This window comes from Spinacia oleracea, chromosome 2, assembly GCF_020520425.1.
Source record: "Spinacia oleracea cultivar Varoflay chromosome 2, BTI_SOV_V1, whole genome shotgun sequence".
Taxonomy (NCBI): Eukaryota; Viridiplantae; Streptophyta; class Magnoliopsida; order Caryophyllales; family Amaranthaceae; genus Spinacia; species Spinacia oleracea.
Genome location: NC_079488.1, coordinates 114,372,673 through 114,386,074, shown reverse-complemented (window position 1 = coordinate 114,386,074; position 13,402 = coordinate 114,372,673). Strand labels below are relative to the sequence as shown.

Sequence of the window (13,402 nt, the reverse complement as noted above, 5' to 3'; positions counted from 1 at the left end):
CATTCAAGCTTCTGTAACTTTCAGATTCCAGGTACTATATGATTTTCATAGACCTGCACTTATACTGGTACTCCGTATTTGAAGTTGCCCACCACTTTATCTTTTTGAAAATCAGTAGTAAAATGTCTCGAAGCGGCGACCGTTGTTCTTTACTGTTGGACCAGCTTCTCTTTCTGTTCAACTAAATGAAATTGTTCCGAAACTACCCCTTGTTTTTTTAGCGGATTGTCGACTCAGCTGTGCATGTCTAGTTTGTACTCCGTATTTACCTTGTTCTAAGTCTTAGAACTGATGCATTACAATAATTTGTCGTGCATAAAGATTAAGTATATAAGTCGTTTAGTTAATTATTATGATACTTTGTGCAATTTCAATTGATATTTGGCTAGTTGGATTTGTTTATCCATGGGTCGGGACGTCGGGTATCCGTAGCCAAGTACATGGGTGCTCTCTTTTACTACTGTGGCAACAATTGACTATCCCCAACTACAACTATTCCAGTATTTTGTCACTCTTTACAGCCCACGGGCATTGGCCCTTCCTGTCTAGCTAATTTCATTTTGTTTTGGTACCATTACCTGTTTCACTAGATTTTATGTCTTTTCATTAACTCATTCCCTACCAAATTAGCCTTCTTTTGTGCACCTAAGTAACCTAACACACACACACACAACGCACACGCACACAATCGTAGTGTATTCGGTATCAGATTCTCACATCACTCATACGTCTTGGAAATGTGAACGCATATTTCTAAATTTACAACACTGTTGGTATTTCATGCTTGTATCTGTTCATATGTTTTACAGGTAGATCATGGAATAATCTACCTATTTAAAAGTTTAAACACTAGGATATGTGCAATGCTCCTAGTACCAAGAGAATATTATTTGAAAATTGGAATTGCCAACTTTATAAGATTTGAAAGTGGGGGAGAATAAAAGAAATAGTGATCATTTTAGATTTATTTTAATACAAAAAAGAAAATGGTGGGTCTTCTCTTAAATTTCAAGTAAAGAGCTTCGTTTTACTTTGTGGGTGTAAGTGAATTAAACAAATCCAAAGCCGTGAAAATATTAGATTACTCAAGGTTTGGAATAGCAGCCTTTTTGTACCTTAATCGCACGATTTGTAGCCTTAATCGCACGATTTGTAGCCTTAATCATGAAAACAACTAAGTCTAAACCCGTCCTATTTACGATTTACTCCTACTAAACAAGTGGGTACATAATCATCATTGTTAGGAAATGATATCAAAATCTTCTACCTAGTGTTGCCTACTTGCCTTACTTGTGTTGTAGGCCCCTATGCACATTATGTTACTTGTTTAAAGCATCCAAAACCTGCCAAAGACGCTCAAAACTCGTACAATTTTACCGTCGGTCTCGCTTGGGTCTGCTATGAGCTCTTTGGTAGATTAGGGTAGCTCCCTTAAAACGAAACGTTGGCTTGGGTGTTGTGTGCTCACAAGCTTCTTTCTGCAAAAGGCTTGCGCCCTTATTGCTAGATAGGCAACAATTCGCCGCACGATGTGGTGGCATTCGAATGTAACTGTTATAAGTGGATAGCTTTTAAGGTTCGCCTAATTCCTTTCTATCATATGGAATACTAGAAGAAAATAAAATTCTCATGGGTAACAAATAATTATTGGGCGAATAATAAAACGTAAATGGAAATCCAAGGTAACTACAATCACTTTGATGGGGCTGGTTGTACGGGGTGCCCTACTTATAGGGAATCCTTTTGCAAATATAGATAAAAAACTCCCTAAGGCTAGTGAAACTCAATCGGCTTATTGACTATATTAAGCCAGTCGACTTAATATAATAGATAATGTCATGTTAGTCCTAAGGACATAAGTCACTATCCTACAAATTTTAGACCATATCACGAGTACCGATCGTCTGCCTATATATGTGGATCATTATTTACTGTCAAATGTACGTAATCCCACAATCATATATAGGTTACGATCGTAAGTCAGGACATAGAGGAGAGAAGATCGTATCGGTCCCAACAATGTTCAAAATCCTCAACCAGACCAAAACCATCGTAATTGAGATGGAGATGATTCGTAAAGTGGGAAAATTAAAAGCATATTCCAACCGCCTGAAAAATACAAAACTTTTTAAACCAAAAAATAAAAAACCACCTCACCATTCAACATCTCTCTATTCTCTTTCTTCTTTCTCAAAAAAGAGTCTCCGGTCTTTGTGTAAACCTCTTTCGACTCGCGTTTTCCCCCTTCCTCCTCCTCCTCTCTTTCTATCTGATTTTCTCTCTCCCAAAAATCTGGATTTGGAATCAATCAATCGATCAATAATATCTCCAATTCCGAAGAATCTTACAGATGAAACGCTTCCGTCAGGTTGCTGTTTTACTTCACTCCGGCGAGATGATCCGCTGAAACACCTCTTAAATCACCATAATTGATCGCATCATATCACATGATTCATGCTTCCTTTCTGCTGCGTTTCTCCAATCTCAAATCCTGACCACTCTCCAATGCCAGCCCAATCTTTCTCCTCTGCAGATGCTTCGCTGATTCGCCCTCCTCTAACTAACGGCCACGATTACGCCGCCGCGGTGATGAGGAGAGAGAATATGAGCACCGCCACCATCAGCGGCAATCCGAATAACCTAAATCATAATCACAATACCAATAATATTAACAATCAAAAAATGTCGATGGTGGATCAAAGAGAAGTCATGATTAACGATATTGTTGGAAATGGGATATCTGGAATATTGTATAAATGGGTTAATTATGGAAAAGGATGGAGACCGAGGTGGTTCGTGTTACAAGATGGAGTTGTTTCTTATTATAAAATTCATGGACCTGATAGAATCACCCTTACTATGGAGTCCGAGAAAGGTTTCAAGGTCATCGGCGATGAGTCTATGCGTAGGATTCGCCGTCACCGGCACTCGTCTTCGTCTTCACACGCCCTCCGCCGTAAGCCCTTCGGTGAGGTTCACCTTAAGGTACTTTTCTCAGATTACTCTTTTCAATTTCATTTCCATAGTTTTGCAATTTTGTTGCTTTGATTATTGTGGTATATGAATTGTATTCAAGAGCTGGATCGGTGCCGTACACAGAATAGTTTGTGTTGGATTTTGTATGAAGTTGGGTTGTACTAGACTATTGGAGTAGCTTTTTGATATTTGGAAATGTAATATGGCGTACATCTGATGATTATGGTAGCCACTGAATGGATGTTACATGTACTTAGGTAATTCTACAATTACTTTGATTTTAGCCTAATATTGTTGTTGAATGATTCACCTAATTAAACGTACAAAGCTCCTTTCTTTAGTGCATCTTAATTTGGTATTCCGAATTTCAAAGTTTTTTCTTTTGCTCTATGCTGAAATGTTTTTGTACATACTTGTATACTCCGTATGAAACTAGGGCCCCCATGTAGGAGGATAAGAGGATAGCTGAATAGGTTTTGGAAAGACTATTCTTTGGTTTACAGATTGCACTTGGTTGTAGCCATATTCTTGAACTCCGTTGCTAAATGAGAAAGCGGCTTCTTCCGGGCTCTCGTTACTTATTGAACTCGTTGTATTGTTCTTTTAGGTTTCATCGATCCGGAAGAGCAGATCGGATGACAAGAGATTTTCCATTTATACCGGCACAAAGAGGCTGCATTTAAGAGCTGAAACTCGCGAGGATCGAATGGCTTGGGTGGATGCCTTGCAAGCTGTTAAGGATATGTTTCCTCGAATGTCCAACAGTGAGCTCCTGGCTCCTATTGACAATGTTGCTCTGTCTACTGAAAAGCTTAGGCAACTGCTTCAAGAAGAGGGTGTCGATGAAGGAGTCATTCAGGACAGTGAGCAGCTAATGAGGGCTGAGTTTGCGGAGATGCAGAAACAACTTGTTTTGCTCAAGCAGAAGCAGTGGATGCTCTTTGATACGTTGCGTCACTTAGAGGTACTTGCAAATCGGTTTCCGCATTCTTCTTCAGTTTCTCACGTTTAGCAATACTGATCAATAGTTTTACCAACAAAAAAAATGGTCCTCTTCCCTTTCGAATTGACTAAGAAAAGTGCATTTGGCATTTGTTTTAGTGTAATTTGCAAGTATGGCTACTCCCCTTGTCAGCTTAAGAGATGATGGTTTCTACGTTTATATGTTTGAAACTATTTCTGGTTGAATTTATTATAGCATGCAGCCACTTTGAATGTCGATTTTTTTTCTACTTCTTTTTGACAGCAAAGAACATCTAGTTAATTCTAGAATTCTTTGAAGGTTGTTGTGTTTGGTTGAAGAATACCGCACACACCCCCTAATACCTAACAAAAAGTATGTCCGGATTGGCCTTTGGAGTGTGAGGTGTGCTATTCTCCTACATGAATAACATGACCTTGATGACATCTCTGTCCTGGTTTAGTATAGCATTTAATTTTAAAGTAACATTAGCACTGTGACAAATATATTTGGGCAGGAGTATTTTCAGTGTTCTGTTGGTTTCCAAGAATCCATGAATAACTAATTAGATCTCAGTACCATGCTTACATTATTATTATTAAGATATATGTGGGACCCACGCTTGGTCTCTTTTCTCTATATCAGGGAAATCCAAATGAAGTAGCTACTCTCTTTGGGATGGGGTGTATGAGATTTGACTCTTATGTCATTGCTTTGGAAGTCGAGGTAGTGCACCACTGCATCACTCCACTTCCTCACAATGCTCACCTGGGTTATCGTGCATGTATTATAACCAAAAATATTTAGTTGTCTGTCAAGCAGAGCTAAGTATGAACATTTTACTTGCTACCAGCCAAGCTCATCGTAGCTACTTGCAGGCTGTGAGGGTGACTAAACCCTTTCTTTGAAATCCAATTAAAGAGGATTAGAGGACGACTGACCCACTCATGATCTACTAAATGTATCGGAGTTTCGTTGATTTGAATCATGAGGTGGTATATCAACCTAATCAAAAAATCAAGCTAGATCAATGATGACTTGAATAAAAGAGGTATAAGAGGGCATATAAAAAAAATCAAAAAAAAAAATAATCAGGATCATAAGTGAGTGGAGAAGGCTCTACGTGAGTGACTCATGGGGATGGCATTTTGGTTCATGAAGCTAATCTTATTTTTTGTGGATAACTAAGTCAAACCTTATACTTCAACTGTGGCGAGTGCATTATTTGGTGATGAAATAATCTTTCAGTTTCCTAAGTCTAGTCAAGTTGGGGTGTTTGATGGAGTTTCTGGTAAAGCGAAGTGAACAATATGATGTGGGTGAAACCTGTTCATTACTACGAAATATATCCGACTATTCTCAGCATTCTCCTGATTTTTCCTTGCTGAACTTTTTTGGTGTTTGTGTTGATGCATTTTGGTAAATTTCACATTGAAACAAATTTCTGTGACTATAACTGGAATACTAATCCCTTTGTAGCTGTCTTCCAGTCACGTTGTGCATATCTATTCCCCTCTCCTCTTATTGTCTTATATAATCTTCTCATATACATTATTCTTCGGTCAAGGTGAACTCTTGATCTTGAGCATCCCATTCATCAAATTGAGATCTCTGAAGCTCTAAATCGTTGCTTTTAAAACAGATTCAGATTATACAAAATTGATTAACTTTGAGGTCATTTATGTCATATTTCTCTATTCACAGTTGCCTGGTTTCTGAATCTGGAATTAAGTATCATGGATGATATGGTTTCTAAAAGCTTTTGTTTCAACAATAGCACATTTGCGAACTCTTTTAAGGTAACCTATTATGTACTTCAAGGCAATGGGTTGATTCCATTAACATGTAATCCACTAAGGGGGAGGAACATTGGAAATCTTAGATGTTGGGCCGTTTTCTATTGAGTGAAGGTTGCAAGCTATTCTAGCCTTCTAGATTACTTTGTTATTCGCAATGCTTGTTCAAGAAATTTACTGTAGTGTGATGCTTTTCTCTAAAAGAGTTCTTTCTTTCCATATTTGGCCTTACTCTAGACGGAAAAGGTGGACTTGGAGAATACAGTTGTTGACGAAAGTCAGAAGCAGTCAAAAGAGCAAGGGTCAACCTCCAAACCAAAGCAAGATAAATCTAGCGGTAAGCTTTGTGTGTTTGAAATTTTTTAGTTGTTTTGGCTGGTTTTCCCTGTTTCTCAAGTCTCTAAGATGCCTATTTTAGTGTTATAGCCTAGAGGGGTTAGGAAGAGTCAGGCTTGATTGTAGGTTTTACCTCCCATTTCATAGAGATATGATATGTGGTATTAGTTTATTTGTGTTGCATGCTTGGGACTGTGCATTGTGTACCTGTGATTCTGATATTAAGCTTTATGCCTAATAATTTAACAATTTGTCAGAGTATTGATCTGGATCATCTGATCGTATAATGCCCACTAATATGTCCAATATTCTGGAATTTCAAATTTGCTTACTGTTTATTGTTGCTGTTGTGAATAAAAAGGCTTGTGATGCTCCAAAATGGTTGTAATCGGAGATTTGGAGGCATATAAATTGTATGATTTCCTAAAATTTGAGGAACAAAGACTTACATTTTGATGTTGAACTGTTCAATGCTCTTTCTGATGATGTGATTTCTGGTTCATTGATAGTAACTTCTGTGTGTTTTTTAAGTGCACGCCATTGAGAAGATGGTATTGACATACAGTTATCTATTCTGTGGATATTACTTTCCAAGTTTGTTTTTCCTTAGTGGTGTCCTTCTTGATATGGTTGTGCTGTATTCAATTATATGGAAGTGGTTGTTGTTTAATTGGTTTCATTTCATGTCTATCCATCCTGCAGAAGCAACTCCAAGCGATTCTGATGATGATAATGATAGGGCTGACGCAGCTGAGGAAGACACCGATGAAGATGAAAACACCTTTTTCGAAACACGGGATTTTTTATCATCAAGTTCTTTCAAAAGCAGCGGGTCTGATTTGAGAATATCATCTTTTTCCTCTGATGATGATGACTTTCATGCTGCTGAATCTGAGGAGGATATTGATCATTCTATTAAAGATGCTGTAGCAGACTTTCCTTATGTTAAACGGCGTAAGAAATTGCCTGATCCTAAGGAGAAAGAGAAAGGAGTTAGTCTTTGGTCTATGATAAAAGATAATATCGGGAAAGATCTTACAAAAGTTTGTCTGCCTGTGTATTTCAATGAACCAATCTCTTCTCTTCAAAAATGCTTTGAAGAATTAGAGTACTCATATCTCCTTGACAGGGCAAATGCATGGGGGAAGCAGGTAAATATTCAAGATTATGTCACGTCTTTCTGCACATTATTAATTTCTTTGTTAATTCATATTGCCAGAATTCTGTTCTTTTTCTACTTGATTTTATGTGTCAAATATAAAACAGATATATCTCGGTCTCGAATTTCTTTTTCACTCGCAAAAAGGGGACAGAGATGCTAGGATGTACTTCCTCCGTTTCTATATAGATGCGACATACACTTTTTCACACATAAGAAAAAGGATTAAAACGTTTTTATTATGAGGGCATAAATGGAAAGCACTATTATTTTATTTGGTGGGTGACAGGGTGAGAGGTTAGGAGTTAATAAAGAGAATAAAGTGAGGGTATAAATGTCATTCCATTCAAAAAAAATCCAGTAATAGTGTGTTGCAAGTATTGTGATGATTCTGTTTTAGGGAAGTGTTGCATGTAAAAAGAAACGAGGAAGTATTTAATTTCTTTTCTGAAGTTAGTTAAGTTTGATTTAATCTCCTAGGAGGATGCCATCTCAGTTTCCTTTTTCAGTGGTCTTTCAGATTCATAGATTTAGGTTGGTTAGGATCTCTCCTGAAGGATACCTCGGCCTTTTACACCTTTCCACTTTGCCCAGTAAGGTGGGGAAGTAGAAAAGGAAAATAATGACTTCTCCATGTCCTGTTTAGAAATTAGAAAGGCTAAACGTCAGATTCATATGGCTTGTAGTTTTTCAATGATTGGTTGCTTGTGCTTTGGGCATAAAGTTCTGTTTCTGTATGTGAATTTGCTTGCACTTTTATTCTTGTTTTATGATAGTGAAATACTGAAATGTATCTTCAGGGAAATAGCCTTATGAGAATCCTCAATGTAGCTGCATTTGCTGTTTCTGGATATGCTTCTACTGAGGGGCGAACCTGCAAGCCATTTAATCCATTGTTGGGGGAGACCTATGAAGCTGATTTTCCTGATAAAGGGCTCCGTTTTTTCTCAGAGAAGGTTTCTATCTCTTATCTGAAAGTGTCAAGTTGTAGTGGTTTCTTTTTTCTTTCAATCAACATTTGAAATGAATAGTGCTTTTATTACGTTGGACTTTGATGATTGGTGAATGAATTTAGACCTTAGAGTACTGGACATAAGGTGATCTATGTCCTTTCTTAAACAAGGAAACTGAATCTGGAAATTGTCTCTAGTGATATTAGTTAGAATTAATCATTGAAATGAGTATATTTCAGACTGGGGGAATAAGGACAGACGAAATTAATGTTAAACAGTTTAAGGCTAGATTACATATTGTTGTAAGTTATTTATGTTTTTTGGTGCTAGATAAATCATCGTCGATTACGTATTGTTGTAAGTTATTGATGTTATTTTGTGCTAGGTAAGTCATCATTGATTACGTATGAGGTTGCAAGTTATTTATGTTATTTATGTTATTTTATGCTAGGTAAGTCATCATCCTATGATTGTTGCCTGTCATTGTGACGGAACTGGGTGGAGATTGTGGGGAGACAGCAATTTGAAAAGTAAATTTTGGGGCCGTTCTATACAACTTGATCCTGTTGGAATTCTGACTTTAGAGTTTGATGATGGAGAAGTTTTTCAATGGAGTAAGGTGAGCTGTAATCTTTTATTTATTCTCTAATACTCTTTTATGCTTAGTTTCTGGATTACGAAGTAATTTTTGACTTTCAGGTGACAACATCCATTTACAACCTTATACTAGGAAAGCTATATTGCGAACACTATGGTACGATGCGCATACAAGGAAATCGGGAGTACTCCTGCAAGCTGAAGTTCAAGGAGCAGTCTATTATGGATCGAACTCCTCGTCAGGTATTGGCTTTCCTCCTTCCCAAATAGTCAAATACAGGGCCTTGATGATTTTCACCCTTGACAAACATTACCTTGACTCTTCATTTTCCTTTATAATAGGCATGGACAGTGGATTGCCAAGGCTTAGGCTGAAACTAGTAAAAATTTGGAGACTATATTGACCTCTGACCTCTTAAAACACGCGGCAGTAGAATCCACATAATAAATGTCTTTGACTGATTTATCTCTGATACGTGTTTTAAGAGAGGAGAAATGGTTTAAGGTCTACTTTGAATAACACGTGTGGAATAAGTATAAGTTAGCCTTGTTCCAAAGGGACTGAATCAATAACAAGTCTGTTTTCACCTTTTTGTACCCTCCATTTTCCAGGGGGCTGAGGGCTTTTTCCTTTCTTCAGACCCAGCCTCATTGAGTGCTGTTGCTTGCGAGTTGTTTTTATCTACTTTGACCTATTGTTGGTAGCATTGCATATATTTTTAAAAGATTTGAGTGAACTTTAAAGATATGTTCTGTTGGTGCTTTAGAATCAGGAAGGTCTGTTCTAGAAGACACCTAAGCTTCAGGCGTGCAACCGTGCACCCTCCTCTGCCCTCTCCATTGAATCCCTTGCTCTCATACTTTACACTTATACTCGATTCTAGTGGTTAGTTTAGAAGTTAATGTTTGAACTGAGATAAATACTTATTAATACAAGTATTTTATAGTGTTACTGTTACTTTTGTACTCAAACTTGTGTATTAACTATTTAACTGATGGTTTGAACTTGGTGATCTTAACTTTGACAAGGACCTTGCCTTGTTACATGCTATGATACTTAGAGGAGTAGGTCATGCATCCTTATGTTGACACTTCTAATATATCAAGATAGTTTTACCTGTTTACTAATTATTATGTGATCACTTTCCAGGTACAAGGTATGGTGCAAGACATAAATGGGAAAACAGTGGCAACATTGTTTGGGAAGTGGGATGAAAGTATGCATTATGTAAATGGTGACTGCTTAGGTAAGGGGAAGGGATCCAATGCTGTCTCAGAAGCCCAATTATTGTGGAGGCGAAGCAAGCCTCCCAGATATCAAACCAGATATAACCTAACTCGCTTTGCAATCACATTGAATGAGCTTACTCCTGGATTAAAGGTGACTACTTAAAAACCAACTGTTCCATTCTTTTATTTTGCTCATATTTTATATGCCACCTGATATAGTACCGTAGTTTACTGTTTGATTGGTAAAATAAGTGTTTGAACCCACCCATGGAGTGTTAGATGGTCATCCCAGGACTGTTGAGCTATTATTATATATGAACTATACTGTAATGCAAACTTCATGGATGAGTCTTTCACACAGAGAGCTCAAAAGCTTGGATTTTGTTTTTGAATCTCTTTTTTGGTTTCATTCTATAGGAGAAGTTACCACCCACAGACTCTAGGCTAAGGCCTGATCAGAGGTACTTGGAAAGCGGGGAGTATGAAAAGGCAAATTCAGAGAAGTTGCGGCTAGAGCAAAGGCAACGACAGGTAATTTATTTGAATATTTGATTGCAAAAGTGAAAATAACGAATTCGGCTGCCTACGCTTTGCCTTGGTTTCTATATTTCTTTCCGAGGGGCTTAGGGTGCATTCTATTCACCCAACTTTTCCTGAACTTAACTGAATTTATCTTAACTTATCAAAACTTATTTACTTATAAATTGTACTTAATTAACCCTTATTTTTCCTGAACTTAACTAAACTTAACTGAACTTATCTGAATTCATTTTTTCTGAAATAAGTGTAACTAAGGTGCACAGAACATAGCCTTGATCTTTCAAGTTCAGAGCTTTGAAAGCAAAATTAGTAAAAGAATTTTTGTTTACTTCTCCAGGCTAGGAAAATGCAAGAAAGGGGGTGGAAGCCACGGTGGTTTGCCAAGGATAAGGAAACCGACACATACCAATTTTCTGGAGGGTATTGGGAAGCCAGGGATCAGGGTAACTGGGAATCGTGTCCTGACATATTTGGCCAAATTCCTCCTGAGATATTGGACTGAGTGAGTATACACATCTGAAGCACTGCACTTGGGGTTGTCTAGAATTCTTTTTCCGACATATACGGGTAGGATAGTGAAGCACTGATAGTTTTAGAGTCGATATATGTGAATTACATGATTGTAAAGTAAGTATATTATTAGATGTTGATAGGTAAAACAATAAAACAATCCACTATCTTCCAATTCTTTTTGCCATGGGCATAGATCGATCTCCTGATCCCATTCTTATTACACTACAAGTTCACAAGCAATGGCCAGTGATATGGCCTTGCCTAGTATATTTGGCAAAGTGTTGTACTTATATCGCATTGGCAAGAGCTAAAGTTAGCTGAAATGCAGAATTATGAAATGATTTATGCATGGTAATGAAATGCCTGATTCCAAATTTTAGTTCTCATTTGTAGATTGTGACAATTGTCTACTACTCCCTACTTTCTCCGTCCTTTGAATCACCAAATTTGGTTTTAAAAAACCCGATTTAGAGATCCAAATTTGTATTACACTACAAGATTGTGTAGCCTTCATTTTTTAATAATTTTTATTGGACCTTAAAAGGTTTAGAGATCCAAATCCTTTGCATACCCTGTTTTTTACCAAATTTGATATGCCGGGATCCGGTCTCAGGAACTCCTTAAAATTTTGGGGAACGTGTTCGATGGTCATATAAGGAAGTTTGGTTGTCTCTTAAAGGCATGGAATTGATATTCTAAAACTATAAAATCTACCAAGATCTCAAATGAACAAGACTCCACCTGGCACGAAAAAAGCACGGCTCACACGAGCACGAAGTTGTGGGCTGGGATTGGACCGTATTTTATATTTTTGGGAAAAAGCACGACAAGGTACGGCACAACTCGATAATCGACACGACAAAGCACGCTAAATTTAGTAAAATTAGGCTTAGGCATGACTGTCAACCCGCCTCGATAAGACGACCCGGGGGCTTGTGTCGGGCATGGGCCTTATTTTGAAATTTTCGGCAAGACCGCCTCGATACCATCCAGAGTGGGGTTGTTGTAGGTTGGGGGCTTATGGACTTGGCCCGAAGCCTAACCAATCCCGAGCCACAACCATCTTTAGGAGGGAGTAATATATAGTTAAGCTGATGATGCATGTATGTAGTCGTACAGTTAGTTACTTGACTGTTGGGCTTCGGACGTGCTGCTAACTGACTCCTAGGTTGCCTGAATCGGTACCATGTTTTATTTTTCAATTTATGCAATTGCATGGGTACCAAATACCAATTGCTTATGGCTGCTTCCATGTTTTTCGCTAGGTATATATCCACTATTCCACTTGTACTGTGTATGCTTCTGTGCGTCATTTTTCTTTTAGGAAAACTTTGATTACGTTTCCATTTTTTTTAATTTTTTGATTTAACACTTGTTTATTTCTTATACGATTCGAGAATTTTGAAACCTAACATCGATTACTATTTTAAGAATATAAGTATACAACAAGTACTGGATTACCAAAATTCATCCTATTTTAAAGATATTCCTTCTTCTTATGTAATCAATCTATTCTTTTAAGTTTCCCCCCTTTTTGTTTTATTTCACATTTTTAATTGTTTTTACTCTTTTTAGTATGTATAACTGAGTCATGTTTTGTGCACCCTTTTTAATTTTCACTTGGTCCAGGAATAGAAATATACAGATCAGGTAAATTCATGAAAATAAAAACTACTCAAGTACCATGACTTACTACTAAAATAACTTCAAATTAGTTCATATAAGCTCAATTAAAATTCGAATAAGATAAAATCAAGTGAAGTACTTCGTACATACTTGAAAGTGATTATTATTAGAGATGAACTTTACAAGCTCAGTGTTTTCTTATTTGTTAAAGTAGGTATGGTGTTTTTATTTTGATTTTTTTTCTATATACAACTATACAAGTAACAAATTGCAAGGAGCAGACATCATATATACATACACCAACGACTTTGCAAACAAAAATCATTGACAATGCCACGATCTCTTATGATCTAATTCAACAATAAAATTATACGAACTACTTTATTTAAATTAGGTTTATAAAAACAGAATTGTCAAAAATATACTATGTAGTATAAATATTCTATGAGCACTTTTAGAACTTTTAAATACGATAATACTCCCTCCGTCCCTTAATACTTGCACCGCTTTTCTTTTTGGGTCGTCTCTTAATACTTGCACCGCTTCTATAAATGAAAATTTATACCAATATTATATTATTTCTCACACTTATTTACTAACCCCACCTACACCCCTATTCCCTACAAAAAATCATTTAAAAATCCACAACCCCACTCACCACTCCCGACATCTTACACATTTTCCACTAACTATATTAAAAAAATATCTCACTATC

The 13,402-nt window shown here is 37.0% G+C and overlaps 1 protein-coding gene across 2 annotated transcripts; it reads left to right on the top strand.

Moving 5' to 3' along the window:
* The first annotated feature begins 83 nt into the window (after positions 1-83).
* LOC110785941 (oxysterol-binding protein-related protein 1C) lies at positions 84-11,447 on the top strand. 2 transcript variants are annotated; one of them, XM_021990476.2, is made up of 10 exons: positions 84-2,985; positions 3,584-3,940; positions 5,971-6,070; positions 6,772-7,220; positions 8,029-8,184; positions 8,633-8,800; positions 8,881-9,021; positions 9,929-10,159; positions 10,426-10,539; positions 10,886-11,447. In XM_021990476.2, exons 1-10 carry the CDS (start codon positions 2,455-2,457, stop codon positions 11,048-11,050), a joined length of 2,412 nt encoding a protein of 803 aa, XP_021846168.1. In that variant the 5' UTR covers positions 84-2,454; the 3' UTR covers positions 11,051-11,447. The 2 variants fall into 2 exon arrangements, with proteins under 2 accessions (XP_021846168.1, XP_021846218.1); XM_021990526.2 differs by lacking the exons at positions 84-2,985; positions 3,584-3,940 and adding an exon at positions 5,647-5,736.
* The last annotated feature ends 1,955 nt before the right edge of the window (positions 11,448-13,402 follow it).

Excerpts from the sequence above, each read along its gene's own strand:
- LOC110785941 (XM_021990476.2), top strand. The coding sequence starts at position 2,455 with ATGCTTCCTTTCTGCTGCGTTTCTCCAATCTCAAATCCTGACCACTCT. Across the intron at positions 2,986-3,583 it reads TCGGTGAGGTTCACCTTAAG|GTTTCATCGATCCGGAAGAG; the intron begins GTACTTTTCTCA and ends TTGTTCTTTTAG. Across the intron at positions 10,160-10,425 it reads AGCTTACTCCTGGATTAAAG|GAGAAGTTACCACCCACAGA; the intron begins GTGACTACTTAA and ends TTCATTCTATAG.